This window comes from Meriones unguiculatus, chromosome 18, assembly GCF_030254825.1.
Source record: "Meriones unguiculatus strain TT.TT164.6M chromosome 18, Bangor_MerUng_6.1, whole genome shotgun sequence".
Lineage (NCBI taxonomy): Eukaryota > Metazoa > Chordata > Mammalia > Rodentia > Muridae > Meriones > Meriones unguiculatus.
Genome location: NC_083365.1, coordinates 25844497 through 25860853, shown reverse-complemented (window position 1 = coordinate 25860853; position 16357 = coordinate 25844497). Strand labels below are relative to the sequence as shown.

General features: G+C 38.7%; 1 protein-coding gene across 6 annotated transcripts in view; it reads left to right on the top strand.

Annotated features, from left to right (window-relative positions):
* Cdin1 (CDAN1 interacting nuclease 1) overlaps window positions 1–16357 on the top strand; it is a 211120-nt gene that overhangs the window by 125394 nt on the left and 69369 nt on the right. The window contains exon 11 of one of the 6 annotated variants that reach the window (XM_060372071.1): window positions 7330–7437. The exons of the other annotated variants lie outside the window; for them this stretch is intronic. Within the exon in view, the coding sequence (XP_060228054.1) occupies window positions 7330–7393 (64 nt within the window). The 3' untranslated portion in view covers window positions 7394–7437. The remainder of the gene's footprint in view (window positions 1–7329; window positions 7438–16357) is intronic. 6 annotated transcript variants of the gene reach the window in all.

Sequence of the window (16357 nt, the reverse complement as noted above, 5' to 3'; positions counted from 1 at the left end):
AACTTTATAATACTTTCATAAAGTGCCTCACCAAGATTAGTTGCATTGTTAGGATACTGAATTTAGATTTTTTTTTTTTCAAGAAAAGATTTCTCCGTGTATCCTTGGCTGTCCTAGACTCACTTAGTAGACCAGAATGGCCTTGAACTCACAGAGATTCACCTTCCTCTGTCTCCTAAGTGCTGGACTTACAGGTGTGTGCCACCATGTCCAGTGAATTTAGAATTTTTATATACTTATTTGCCATCAATTTGTCTTTGGAGAAATCACTGCTCAAATATTTAGCTCATTGTAATAGGTTTACTTTCTTAAAGTTTTAGTGGCTTTCTATCCAGTGCACTGGATGTCAATCCTTTATTAGATATGTGATTTGCAAAAATTTCTCAGTTTGTGAGTTGTCATAATTCATTTAACTGTCTTTGGAAAACAAGTTTGTAATTTCTGTGACTCCAGTTTTTCTTTGTTTTTGTTTTTCTCCTTTTATGGATCATGCTATTGGAATTACATATCTGAAAATGTTTTTCTGATCTAAAGATGATGGTTCAGTGGTTAAAAGCTTTTACTGTTCTCACGTATCATCTGTGCTCAGTTCCCAGCACCCACATTGCGCAGCTCATAGCCATGGGCAAGGCCAGCTGCAGGGGATCTGACACTCTCCCCTTGTCCCTGCGGGCATCTGTACATGTGTGTGGCATGCATTCACACACACACATACACATAAATAAAACTAAAAATAAATGTACATTTAAAAGGTCACAAAGATACCCCCCTGTTTTCTTCTAAAACAATCATAATAATGCCAACATTTATTTGCACTTAATTTTATGTGCACTGTGATATGCAGATCAATATTTTCCTTTGTGCCAATTGAAATCCAGGTTCCAGCACCTTTGTACAGAAAGATATTTTTTATTATAACTTCAACTTTGTGCTAAATCAACTGACCTAGTTCTGAATTCTCGTTTTGCTCACTTCGTTGACCAATATGTCTTTTTATCAGTTCTACACTGTCTTGGTTGCGATGATGTCATAATTTTAAAGCAAGTTTCTGAGTTCTCCACCTTCACTGTTATTTTGCAGTCTTCCTTCCTTCCTTCCTTCCTTCCTTCCTTCCTTCCTTCCTTCCTTCCTTCATATATTTCTAACATTCCCATGTGAATTGTAGAAGTGATAGAACAATTCCTCAGAAAAAGATCCTGCTGGCAATGTTATTGGGTTTGTAGATCAATGCAGGAAGAGTTGTGACCTTAACATTAACATATTCTCTAACTTTATTTAAATCAGCAGTTCTTAACCTGTGGGTTGCGACCTCTTTGGGGGCTGCATATCAGTTATTTACATTAAAATTCATAACAGTAGCAAAATTACAGTTATAAAGTAGCAACAAAATAATTGTATGGCTGGGGGTCACCACAACATGAGGAACTGTATTAAAGGGTCACAGCATTAGGAAGGTTGAGGCTTAGATCTTTTGACACTTTCCTTAAAAATGTCCCATGTGTCTCACATTCTCTGGTCAGGTTGAAATCAGTTAGGTTTTGATACTATTGGAAATATTTTTTTATATCGGTTTCCAGATGTTCATTACTGCTGTCACAGAACCTAATTGATTTGGCATATGGGTTTTGTGTCCTCGCTGCATTGTAAAAGTTGTTTATTAATACTTTGCTGCTTTTCCTCCACAGTCAGTCAGTGTCATTTGTGAATGTGGACACTGTGACTTCTTTTCATCTGCACTCCTTTATTCCGTCTTTGTTACTGTACTGCCCTAGCTAGAGTCCCTGCCCAAAACGGATTAGCGGCAGCACATACATCTTTACTTTGCTCTTCATTTCAGAGGAAGGTACTCTACTGTTAAGATATTAACTCTAGGTTTTTGTAAATATTTTTAAAGCTTATCCTCCTCTCACAAAACAGAGAGCTGTATGCATTCTTTTTCACAGAAGAATACGAATTCCCAAGTCAACAAGTAATTAGAGTGAATCAGATGCTTGCCATTACCATACTCAAGATAAGTTAAATCCCCCCACCCCAAATTCCTTATGCGCATTAATACAAGCCACAGGCCTGCTACCCCTGACCTGTGTCTTGCATTCCTTCAGTCGACTCAAGATTTGTGTGAATTCCATCCCATTTCACTCCCTCTCCCGCCCCACTGACTGACACACACGTTACTTGGTTTTCTTCTTCCTCATTTTTTCACACAGGTTGTGCAGCTATACTTGATAACCCCTGCTTGCTTTTCTTAAATTCCTTTTCCCATTACCTTCCTATGTGTTGCTGGCAGCCATGGTGATTGTCATCTCCTCCCCTCACCCCTATACACTTAGTCTTATACCATATATAGTATCTCATTTAAGTGATCGTGAATTTAACAGTGCAGTCAGACACTAAAAAGAAGGCTCAGCAGTTAAGAGTACTTGCTGTTCTTGCAGAGGACCTGAGTTTGGACCCAGCACCCATGTTAGGTGGCACACGTCCACCTGTAATTCTAGATCCATGGAGTCCAGTGCCACTTCTGACCCTCTAAGTCACCTACACACTTACGCATGTACACACAGATATAAACACACACACACAGACTCATAAGTGAAAATAAAATAAATCTTTTAAAAAATGTTTTGATTTAAAGCAAAGCCTCTTTACTGAAAAAAATCGTTTAAGTATTCATAATGTTCATAAGCTGATGTAAATAAGATTCTATCTTATTCTTCCTGGATGGCTTCCTCTGTGATAATGCAAGGGCACTCTGAATTGATTCTGGTTAGGAAAGTGAAGCCATGCTTTGTGGGGAACAGGCCACTAGTTAAAACCATATTGAGCTCCACACTAGCCTATAATATTTGGTCAGACCTTCCATTGCCTTGATTGTTTTTATATGAAATGAATGTTTTCACCATTACAAACTCCACTTGCAGCAAATTCTAGCAAATAGGGTCATCTGTGGTAGCAGTAGTCATGTGTGCTTAAACTCTGTAAATATTTAATTGAGTTCCCACATAGAAACACTATGGTATGCAGTTTGGAGCATACAAAAGTGATGGACAGAGTCTAAATTTAAGAAGTTTAATTCAGTCTCATCAGAAAATGAAGCATGTACATACATCATTGAAGTAGCTGATAGTGATCCCTGGCGACACTGACACACTAGTTTATACAGTTTCATAGGCCTCATAGTTACTCTGAGAGGGAGATGCCCAAGTTGTAGCCACAAGTCGTGTAAGAACTTCAACATTGGGGATGGTGGAGTGCACACCTTTAATCCCAGCATTTTAGGAAGCAGAGACAGGAAGAGCTCTGTGAGGTTGAGACCAGTGTGCTTTACAGAGTGAGCTTCAAGGCAGCCGGGACTATACAGTGAAACCCTGTCTCAAAAATAGACAGTTGGATGGATGGATGGATAGACAGATAGATAGATATAATAAAATAAAAAGTCAGTACCTAAGTGACTAAGTCCTCAGGTCAAAAGCACAGAGCAAGCTCAGGGAGGCACTGAACTGAAAGTATGGTGTGACCAGTTAGTGATTTTGGATGGATTTTCTTATAGCGGTGCTGAGTGTGGATGGATACGAAGCTGAGAATAGGGGAATATTGTCATCCATATTGAAATAACTTGGTAGTTCCCAAATTACAGTGGCAACAATGGAAATAGAAAGGGAATGTGTAAGACCAAGAAACGGTAGCAATGGAATTTATAGAACTTGGCACATATCATCAGTACCACACAATGTCAATAAAAACGTTATATGAAAGGAATAAGAAAAAGATAATGTGGAGATTTTAGTGTATTTGGTAGGGGGAATAATAATGTTATCAAAAAGTTAAAAAGTGGAAAATAATGTACATTAGCGGCCACTTAAGTTGAGCTGTTTAAAGATGTCCCAACGCAACTGCTCTGTGGGATAGGGGTCCCCAGTGCCGGAAAGAAACAAGTTGACTTAGGGACAATCTACAATGCTGTGATTTTTCACAGAGGGAAGAAATGTTTTTATTTTAATGGTTATGGGTAGAAAGGAAATAAGTACAATGTGGCACCAATAATAAAGTTTAAGGAACTGATTAGCAGTATTGATGACTCTTAAAGCAGCTAAAAAATTATTAAACTTGCTTCCCCCCAACTGCCATCTCTCTCGCATCTGAACGTTTATAAAATCATTTCTGCCTAGTTGCATCGAATCTCACTTTGGGGTAGTTAACCTCTCCTCTCTTCCCACTGTGAGTTATGTGCATTTGAAAGTTATACCAAAATGTACGAACCTGCAGCGTTTAGCAATCAACATTTGAAAGCAGCCTTGGGAGTTGCATTTGTCAAGCAGCTAGAAAAACCATTCGTGCATACCAGGCATCCAAAGCTCCATCACAGACCAAACATAAAGGCCTTGAAAGGTCATTCTTCTTCCTGCAGTGTGATGGTTTGTTGATGTATTTTGACACGCCGGTACAATGCCGAAAGGGTATGACCTTCCTGCAATACCCAGGGACTCAGGTTGGGATGGGATACCTGACGCTTACTGCTTTCCCATTTTCCTTTCTCTTCCATCAGAGAGAACACACTCCTCATATGCAAAATGCCCCCTTCCACACAGAGCCAAGAATTCAACGACGTAAATGATTACTTTGGAAATTTCTTTTGCTCTTTTATTTTTCCAGTTTCCATAAAGTGAAAACTTATCCTGGAACTATTAATGTTCCTAATTTTAAAAATTAAATTAGTTTTTCAAAATGACAAAGTGAGTGGAGTGTTAATAGCTAATATGAAACAAATAAGTCCTGTATGCTATAATGTGTAGCTATAATATAAAGATAAAGTCTCTTTATCTCTGCTATAGAAGCCACAGTTTGAGGGCTCATGGCCACAGACAAATGCTAGGAAGCTTTGGAAGTAATTACTTTGTAGGTCGATCACATGTTAAAAAGGTGAGGAGTGGGGTGGAGGCCCAAGTTCTGCCAAAAGAGTGAGAAAGAGTTGTGATTCCACGAATACCCACATTAGGTCTTACTTTAACACCATGGTGTTATGAAGACAGGAAAACTATTTACCATTAATGAACTTGTAAAATACAAAATTAATAACTCCTTTTATTAAAGTCCTCAGCTTTCCCCAGAGATACTCTTGCTGCCTCCACAACTGGTCGATATGAAACAAGTGTACCACCAGCACCCTCTGAGCCTTTAGAGTGCACCTTGCAGGGGCATTCTCGTAGGACATTTTATGTATTTGTCATAATATTGGGGAGGAAATGGTTGGTGCTCAGTGTATCAAAAAGATTTTCCCCAAAAGGTGTTAACTGTCGGCTAAATGAAACTAAGATGCTTTTGTCCATGCTAAGTGTTTGAATAACTAAAATTAGAACCGGAAGATTGAGGCGTTGAGCCGCTTTAATTATTCTCTTGTTTTGCCTAGTAGCACCCGGGCAGCCATCTATTTTGATAGAGCCATTTTTCGTTCTATTTTCCCCATCACTCCAAACGTCTTCATGTCCCTGGAACCACTGCTCCCCACTGACAAGGCATGTTCTCCTTCTGCCCACCTGATAGAAAGGCCTCAGCTTGTTTCCCTGGTATCTCCTGCTCAGAGCAAACAGATATCTGAGTTTGTAGGCGAGACTGACAGCTGATCCTCCTCTACCTGCGCAGAGCTGTGGGGGCCACCCAGCAGCCTGTCCCTTTCAGGATTTTATGTAGCTTCTTAACTGACATTTATGTCTGACATTGTTCATACACTTCTCATAGCAGAGAGTGGGAATAAATGAACAACTCTTCTCACTCTACTATTAAGAGGGTTAATTACATTTCACAATGCCAAGTTTTCTTGCTGGGACTCAAGAGGCCAATTTTTTCATTTTTCTAAGAATTCCGCATGTAACACCCTTTTCTCTTCTCACTAATCACTTAAATATTCAGAAATTCCGAACGAAGTATAGAGGGGTCCAGCTTAAGATGAACATTTTCTAGTAGAAGGAATGATCTTTTAATTGCCTTTATTAGTAATTAAATGTCTATACATGTCTTTCTTCAGATTCACCTGCAGGTGCAGAGGCAGAAATTAACTTAACTATTTACAGCATTACAACCTTCTATCTCTCTCTCTTCCTCAGAAGCTTACACCACAGACTCTGTCACACTGCCAGGTGGCTGGCCTGCTTTCATAAATTTTTAGTTAGTTGTTTTTTGTTTTTTTTCTTCATTGTTGTGAGGGGGAAATTTTTATCAATTATTTTTAAAAGTAATAATTCATTATAGTTGATCATAAATGTCAAGAAGCAAAGGCCCAGCAGAGGCATTTTGTCACTAATCATGCTGTTTCTCTTCTAATTAGTTAATTTACATTTTACAAATTAAGGGTAAAATTCAGACAGAAGATAACATCGTAGCTTTAACTGACCTATATTTGTATCTGCCAAATTTAACTTAATTAGAAACGTGGATGCTGTTTGTTTTATCTGTCAGAAAAGCTCATCTTTTGCTTAAAAAAAAAAAAAAGGGAAAGAAAGAAAAAGAAAGAAGTAGACATACTTTTTTCCCCTCAGCATTTATCATCTAAATAATAGTCTTGCCAAAATGGCAGCCTCATAATAAACTCTTTTCAGTGGAGTGATGGGTAATGAAGCTTGCTTGTGAAGGCAGCGAAAAATGTTGTCTGGCCAAATGCATGAATATGATGGCTGGAGAATCAGTGGACTTTCTCCATCATCAATCTTTTTAGTAGCCTCTTGCACATCTGAATATTTTGATAGATGATCTAATAATTGAGTTATCTATCTTTCTAACTATCAGAGTTGCATAAAAATTATTCTCTCATGTTACTGAATATTAAATATATTAAGCATCCGGTAAATTTTTCATAACATGGGCCAAAAGGTGAAAGGTTTTTGTTATTCTGTAAATACCACTTAATATATTGAGTGCTAAGGCCTCTGAAAAACTCAGATGCTAACGTCTCTCTCTGTGAGAAGCACGACTGTGCTTCAGGAGAGGTATGCTTATTGCGAGTAGAAGTGGTAGTTACTATAGCCAGTGAAAAATGACAGCATGACAGGTTGCACCTGGACACAAATATGCTGCTTGTGTCCTGTACCAGTGACACATTGACCTAGACACATATTTTCCATATAGGAAGCAATAGATGGTGTTGGTGATGGAGAGTAACCATATGACTTTGGTGTAACCATCGTGTTTATAAGATGGTCATCCTGACAAAAGGGGAAACACAGTTAACCTAATTATTTTGAAGTACACAAATAGTTGTTTGCCCATTGTATGTCTTTATATGGGTTGTGGGAGGGTTCTTTTGTGTTTGTCAAACTTCTGATCAAAGCATATCAACAGGTGTACTTCTGGGCTTACAAAAATGTCGAGGAAGATCAACCTAGACTTCATCAATTACAAGTGAGATTCCCGCTCTTAGACCTCTCCCACCATCCTCATTTCTTCAAGGTAACCTTTCAGTGATGGCTTTCCAGGACACAGTGTGGAAGCTGCGCTGCTCTGGAAGATTCAGAGTTCATTTTCAGGAGCGCAGGGCTACCAATCCTGAGCATCCTGAAAGGCACTCAAATGAGCAGGGCCTTGTAAATTGGATTTCTATTAGGCGGCCCTGATGATGGCTCTTCATCAGTGGAGTGGGAGAAGGTGCTGTCAACAGCCCAGTTCTGAATACCTCTTCTTAATGCTGCTCCCACCACCCGAAATGATGCCGGGTGCTAAAACATCTCCCAGATTAATTATGTTTTAAGTTTTAAATATGTTCAGTTATTCGTAAATCTGTTTTCGCTTGAGAAGCACTGGAAGCAAAAGTCAGTGACACCATGGTCAAGAATGAAAGCAGTGATACTCTCCAACCTGCATGTGTGTGGCTCCTGGCTGACTGTGGCTCACAGTTGTGTGCTTTATAAACATGCCAGATGGAAACAGGCTCCCCCCTCCCCCGTTCATTTTCCAGATTGAAAGTAATTGAGCAGGATAGTACCAATTCTGGAAGTCTCTATGGGTTCTATCTAAGGAGCTTTGACTCTGGTATTTTTATCTTTTCTGGGTTTGGAGAATTTCTGCTTTTATAATTTGTGCCTGGGGCTGGGGTTGGTATTGTAAGAGCCTTATCTGTTAAAGGCCTAGATGTCTGCTTGAAATTTTTCCTTAAAACAAGTTGAAATGTCCACACTGGGCAGCACGGGATGGGGGGAGGTGAATTGGCTTTTCGTAATCAAAGTAGCAAACATCTGTGTTCTTTCTAGCCTGTCTTTTGATTAGCTTGTCCTCATCCATCACTGGTCTTTGATACAAACACCAAGAAGTCATGTCCCTTTGTTTTCAATGATAAATAAGCCTTTGTCACGAGTCCTCATAGGCAGACCAGGATTTACATTTGAATTGTCAAAGTGTGACTGCCCAGCTCCTGTGATGAGTGATATTATTAGTGAAATAAAGAGGTTTTTAATTTGTCATGGCTAGGCCTTAGATGTGACACTAGGAGGCTATATGAGACATGATGCTAGAAAAAGTTGTCCATCCCCACTCTTTTCCTAAGATTTGTCATTTATCAACAAGAAGCAATCTGCTTAGGCTTGATGGCTGGTACTTACCAAAACTCGTGCTGTTTGAAATACCAAGCCAGTGGCCAAACAGCCAGCACCACGGCTTGTCCTGTCTGTCTAGCATCACCAGCATTAGTCTTTCTTTCAAGCTCAGCATTGTTTTCATGTCATTATCACTTGCAGTTTTGTTAAGATGGGTCCCTCTGATACTCTCACAGCCCTCAAGAACATCTGCTGAGATGTATTTAGGTGCTTACTGTTTTCGTGTATGTTGACTTACACATTCTACCTCAGCACAGCCCTGTGGCAGTCATCCAAGCCCTGGCCGTCAAGGTCAGCTGTCCTCTTTGATTTTTTGCACCAAGAGAGGAGGGCAGCTAAAATGTAAATGATTATGAAAGCATGATCTTCTCTTGTCTACATTGTTACAGTTATAGAGTTAGCAAAATTATACCACTTTTTGCATGTTAGGTCTTTATAATTTCAACAACCGATTTGGAGAAAAAAAAAAAAGTTGGCATGGTGGTGCATGCCTTAATCCTAGCTCTCTGGAGGCAGAGGCAGATGGATCTCTGAGTTTGCAGCTAGCCTGGTCTACATAGTGAGTTACAGGACATCCAGGGCTACATGCAGGAACTATGTCTTGAAAAACAAAAACAAACAACAAAACAACAGCAGGTACATGTTTTATTTTCCTCTTTGCAACTGAATTGACTGAATTGCCTAAAATAATCTCCTGGAAGTCTACAGCAAAGTTCAACTGGATACTTCCGTTTCAGTCAACATTTCTTCATGATGTTCTCTGAAATGGTCTCATCGGTATTAAACTGTGTTTTATGGGCGGGGGGGACATAGTTCTCATAACAAGAATAGTTATCTAGCTTCTTTTTGCTTTGCGTACTTTAAAATGTCTTTAGAAATCATTTCAGTAATTACTTTTGACTGCCCACCCAAAAAAAAAAAAATTTAAAGCAGAAACATACACTGCATTGGAATTTAACCCTTATCATCCAGGTTTGTTTTCTAATTCTTCTTTTAATTTCTTGGCAATTTTCTAGATCACTTGTTCCATGGAAAATAAAGCATTGCTCATATTTGTTTCCCAGCAGCAAATAATCACTTAGCAAACCCACAGCCCAACTCCTTATATCCGTTGAGATTTCAGGACTGTTAAGGAAGTGTCTGAGCTGAGACCCAAATGCTTCCACCCAACCTGAAGACAATGATCCCAGTGAGCTTCTGTCCAGAGTTAATCAGCTGCAGAATTTGTAAACTGCACGTGTGTCAAAGTTGAAAATGTTAGTGTGCTAATAGAAGCTCGAAAAGGTTAGATCTGATAAAAGCCGTCAGCAGCTACAGGAAGTGATTTATGGGAATGTAATGACACAAAATGCCTCATTTATCACTCATATACAGATAGGTAAGGGTTCTGCTGTCATACTTTTAAAAACTTGACCACTTCGAATTGTCAAAATAGGTGCTTAATTGCCCTTCACCTCTTAGCTTTGAATTTATTTCATTTGAGTTTGGTAGGTTTGGCTATGATTACTTTTCTACTATTCACTTCATATGGTTTCATTTAAAGTCATTCATATTGAGGATTTTAAAAAATTATACATCGTGGATCTTTTTGAAGTTCCATTAGCTAACGCTGAAGAGCCTTACCCATGCTAATTTATATTTTATTTAACACAGATATCTTGAAGACATTCGTGTTCCATTTTCTGTTCTCTGATTTTTGTCATTTTCATCAGCCCTTCATAATCGTCTAAATTTCCTATCACTTTTTAAAAGTTGAACATGTGACTTTAAAGGACAGTGCTGTGAGTTGGTTAACTGTTCTGGTGACTCAACTCAGTATATACACGGCACATCAATTATATCCAATGAGAACCTGCCTACCTTGTTTAAATGATCCAGGGAGAGGGAGATAATCTAAGAAGCATAGCAGATTATTTTTCCCAGAATGACTAATGGCCAATTTTTAAATATATTCTAGAAAATGTGATTAAAAACTTGGAATTGGATAATTTGGTTTAAAAAGAAACATCTTAACACTATTAAGTAAAACTTTAATTTCTACTCTATCAAAGCATCAAGAAACAAACTGAAAAATTACTGTAGTCTGGACTCTTTAATGTATGGGATCCAACTGTTTAAAGGCTTCTTGGAAAATATTCGGTTATTAAATAGGCAGAAGGTCTCAGGGTTTGCTTCTCCATCACCAAAAAAAAAAAAAAAATAGCAAAAGTTTGGCCATTTTCACAGTTTGTCAGTCCCAGGTTCGGTTTCAAAAGAAGTCAGCAGTTTCTTCAACATGGGAAAGGCTGGCAGATCAACCAGGGCCTCAAAGGAGGGCACCAGGAGGAAGCCCAGAGGCCTCACAACTAAGTGCAGCCGACCTTACTGCGCTTGATTCCATCAACAGGACTGCAGAACACACTGTGGAGACAGAGACTGAACATTTAGTATAGCTGCTGTGAATTCTAGAAATTATGGATAACTTTGTTAAACATGACAGTGCCACTGCGGAATTATGTGAGACATTATGTATGTAATTATGTCATATAAGAAAGTATCCCCAGCCTGACATTAAATAATACATAGGGGGTGAGTGGCATGGTAACTGGCACTTCCTTTAAATATTTCAGCAAAATGTGTTAAACTGAGAGGAAGATTTAAAGGAGGCTATGAAACTACAAGATGCATAGTTGAGGGAAGGCAGTCACTGATTTTTATATTTTAATTTTTCTATAAAAATCTGAGTAAATTATTAATCTTGCCCAAATGTTCTTAATGTAAACATATAAAACCTTATATCATCTATTTTTATAATCCTACTGTTTTAAAAGCATACAAATTAACTTAAAGATATTTTTCAAAAACTCTCCACAGTTTGCCCAAGAAGGGTCAAAATCTATTGCAGTGTATTAACCCAACAGTATACTCAGTATTTTTTAATATAAAAATGTCAAAGAAGTCTATTAATTAAGTTAAATTTATTAAAACTATGACAGCTCTTTAAGCTCTAAAAAAAAATCTAGGAAAATAAATCTGCTTCTTTAAAATGACTGAAAATGTGTTCTCAAACTTCTCTTTTTAGCAAAAGGATTTTGAAGAATTTTATAAATGTTAACATTTTAAAGTTTAATCTTTCTTTACAATAAAGCATTTTAATAACTATTTAATAATGTAATATCTAACTTAAGGAATATTAGAATTAAATGTAATAATTTCTAGATGCACCTTGTTCAGAAATCAGATGATGCATTTAAATGAAAATTCTAATTCCCACAGCTCTGCAGTGGTTTTATCTTTAAATAATGACAACAACAAAACTGAAAAACTCAGATTCCCAACACATTCAGAATAAATGCCTTCTTGGTATAAATGTGTTACTTAACGATCTTGTATCAGCACAGTTAAGCAGATGCGTTCTCTTTCCATTCCTGTCCATCATGTTTGGTAAGGTAATACCTTACCAAAGATACACCTAGTTCAACCCAACCAACTGCACATTAGTCGTGATACTTGAAGGCGTTTGCGACTTTCCAAATCCACGACTAGGGAAACCTCAGATTCCTTGTTTACATAATCACTGCAGTCAGAATCATCACAGTCTTATACCCGCAGTAGTGTGCTCTAGCAACAGCTGTGGGGAGAGAAGTGAAAATGCCAGGAAAGGCTGCCTTTTCACATATTTTTTGTTCACTAACAGATAAAGAAAGCATTCAGGTGTGGTTTCAAATACTGTCAGCAGTAAGCCAAATGCATGACATTTGAAGAGAGTCTTAAAGTCCTTCGTGGGGAAAGAGGTTGAATTAAAAGGTAAAACGAGTTTTCAATTTTCAAGAAATCTTTGAAGTGTTATAAAATTTCATGTTGCTGCCCCACTTAAGGGGGAGGATGAAGATCACCCTGGTGCTTTGATCTGTCTCTAGTTACTTATCCTTTTTTTAAAGCCCGTTTATTTTCTAAAAGACTAGTTAATAAACACCTTTCAGTCCTGATCAACTGGAGAAGGTTAAGTTGACCATGTGGGAAGTAGTTGCTTATAAGTACACCAGGCCTGGTGTGTATATCTCTGTGGCTTATGTCTTCCTGCAGCCTGCCCTGCCCATGTCAAGCCTTGGAAAGTCACCCTGCCCCTTCTCTGCAGGCATGCATCACTATTAAACACCAAACATAGTCATGTTTAAGTTGCTGTCGTTTTAAGGACATTTCATTCAAAGACAAATCTATCTCAGAGGGTTGTGTTTTTAAATAATTACTCCTTCACTGAGAAACTGTTTGTGGGCCAGTGTTATTACCAGCCAATGATCAATTCATTCATACTTAAACAAATGAATAGATAAATATTATTTTGGCATTGTATCTAATAGCCTTATTACAATACCTAAAGCCAGGACTTTCACGTAAAATGACTATGGAGCAACCGACACACAACATAAAGGACTTATTTCTAGTTTAGTTCATGTAGAGATGTAGGTTCTAAAGATGTCTCTTTCCATTGCTCTGCATTTGACTTTCTCCTTTTAAATTGCTCTTCTGCAAAAGATACTGTGAACTGCTTTGTTTTGAAAGACTCTTGCAGTAGATCTGGGACCACTGGAAGATTTGTTATGTTTGGGTTGTAGAAAAAAGAATGCTTGTGTATGATAATGAGTATGTGATTTGCATGTGTGCTGTATAATTCACAGTACACTTATGCATTCATCATGTGATTCTTTCCGATATGATGAATTATGTCAGTTTATTGCATGTGTCTCCATGCACCCCATCTCTTAATTAAGGCATTAATCACTAAAATTACCAAAGATATGTAGGTTTACTATACTTTTAAAATTTAACGTTGATCTTTGCATAGTAATACACATATTGTTTCTAATTGGTAGACTATGCAAAGACATTGTAAGTAAGGATTTCCATATTATGGTTCTATCATATCAATTATTTCAAACATGTTTATCTTAATACATACCTAAAACATATTTTTAGCCATTTTAAATCACTAAAATTACCAGAGACATACATATGTGCATATATATGTATATTATATGATCAACTTTAAAATTTAAAGACTATATGTATTGTCTTATTGTACTTTGAAAATTGAAGGCTGTTTTTTCCATCGTCAGGCACTGTTTTTAGTTGGTGGATGATAAAAAGATATGGTAGGTGAAAATTCTGCATTGTATTCTAGTAGCATTAATTCTAGTCAGGCTATCTTAGTATCTTCTGCTATAAACTTTTCTAACTGTGTCATTTAGCAATTGTCTTCTTAATTTGCGTTTGGTGTTTTTTAAGGTTAATGTCCTAACAATTAATAGTAGTTCATTTATAAGTAATGCACACTTAATAATCATACAATTCTACCCTCTAGAAATCCACACCCCTGCTCAGACACAGCATATGGCAGCTCAATATCCAAGTGGGTTCCCTACTAAGGGGAACAGAGACTGTCTCTGACAAGATCTCAGTGGCTGGCTCTTTGACGGTTCCCCTTCCCATGCGAGAGAGGAGCAGCCTTACTAGGCCACAGAGAAGGACACTGCAGCCAGTTCTGATGAGACCTGATAAGCTAGGGTCAGATGAAAGGGGAGGAGCACCTCTCTTATCAGTGGACTTAGAGAGGGGCAGGGAGGAGATGAGGGAGGGAGGGTGGGATTGGGAGGGAATGAGGAAGGGGGCTACAGCTGGGATACAAGTAAATAAACTGTAATTAATATAAAAAATAAAAATATAATAAAAAAAAATCCACACATTGGAAACAAAGTAAGCATCATGAGGCTTTGCAAGGTATTTGGAACAAGGGTTATGGCCTGCTTACGAGTTTGGTATTATGAAGGGAGCACGTGCATGCTGCTACATATCTGTCTATCTTTGCTAAAGCAAAACGTTTGCTAAATCCCATTACAGTCTGAGAAGGCTGTTACTGTCTCTCTTGCTTCCTTTTCCTCTGATGAGACAGAGGCCTCCTCCTCCTCCTATTACAGCCGTATCCCGCAATGTTATTTCATGTAATCCAATGTCCAGCCATATAAACATGCCCCGATACACTCCTTAACTGTTGCACCATGCCTCATACTGCCCTTTGACCTGTCCTTCACCCTCCATAGCCCAGAGCCTGGCTTGTCTGGTTTTGTCTTTGAGATGTATCTGAAGTCTAAGCTCTAACCAGTAAGTATTGCATTTGGGATTAGAGTCCTATTAGTGGCATTTGGAAAATATTAACACCAGTCTGTGTTGGCCAAAGTGTGCCACTACCATGTGAACTAGACCATTTGCTTACATTTTGCCTGTGATTGCTGGAGCAGGGATTAATTGGAGTGTGGAATCAAAAAGTAAGAGGTTTTGTAGGTACCTGACTTATGCTAGTCCTTTCTCTGCTGCCCACTAATAGTCATGGTTCATTCATTGCCGGCAGGTTAGGACTCTCCATTATTAGGCACTTAGATCTTAACACTACAGGCCACCAGACAATTTCCAGCATCAGGGTGATGAGTTAACGCGTAGGAATCTAAAGCAATTTACCCCAAATATGAACACTTACATGTAAGGAAATTTAGGGGCTACTTATTTATGAAGGAGAAGAGGGTGTGGGTGCATAAGCACATGTTGGATTGTTACATACAGTCAGTTTATAAATACAAAATTGTTTAAGGCTGTTTATGATCAAAATCACCATGTCAGTAAACTCAGTGGTTAGGGCTCAGAACCAAACCCCGTGGCCTGTCAGCAGAAGTTCTTTAGTGACCTTTTTCTGTTTTTAGGGTACCTTCCTTTGGATGTTCTCCCAACTTTGGTGGTCATTCCCGTTCAGTCTGTTTTTTTACCTACTCCTTCTCTATGAATGCTCCTTGTGTTAGAGTGCCCCTAGGCTCAACTCATGGTTCTTTATCTGTGTTCTTATGCATGGTTATTTTATCTAGTTTCCTGGCTTTAACAACCATCTGTGTGCTAACATATCCCAAACCTGTGTGTTCATCCTGCCCTAGCCGCTGAACTTAAGATCCTTACATTCCACTGCCGACTCAGATGTATGGTAGACATCTCAAAGGCCACGTGGCTGATCGTAACTCCAGATGCCTTTAAACACCTCACTGCACCCCAGCTAATGAGAATGCAATCCGACCTTCGCCCTTATGCAGTACCTTGGATACTTGTCTCCACTTCTCACATTCAACCTCTGATATTTCTGAAAATCTTATTGGTTCTACTTTTAAAAGTATATGTCCAATGCCAAGCATAGTGGTACTTGCCTGTAATCTCAGTGCTTGGGATGGGAAGACAAGAGGATCAGGAATCTAAGTCATCCTCACCTATAGAGCAAGTTCAAGGTCAGTCTGAGTTATGTAAGACCGTTTCTCTCCCAACAAGGAAGGAAGGAAGGAAGGAAGGAAGGAAGGAAGGGAGGGAGGGAGGGAGGGAGGGAGGGAGGGAGGGAGGGAGGGAGGGAGGGAGGAAGGGAGGGAGGAAGGGAGGGAGGAAGGAAGGAGAAAGAAAGGAAGGAAGGAAAATGAATATACATAATCCTGCTGCTTTTCATTTTCTTCTCTGCCCACCCAACCCAGGCTACCATTATCTATTCAGATTATTGAAGTAGCTCCCACCTGGTCTCCTTTCTTCTGCTTTTGTTTTTCCAGTATGTTTTTTCAACATAGCATTTAGATCATTAAATAAAACTCAGATCATATCTACCCTCTACTTAGATTTTGACAGTGATTCCCTAGACCCAAAGTAGGAGCCATCATCAGGCTTTCTATCCTGAGTACTTGCCCCATCTTTGCTCTGACCATGCCCCCTTCCATGATCCCCCTCCC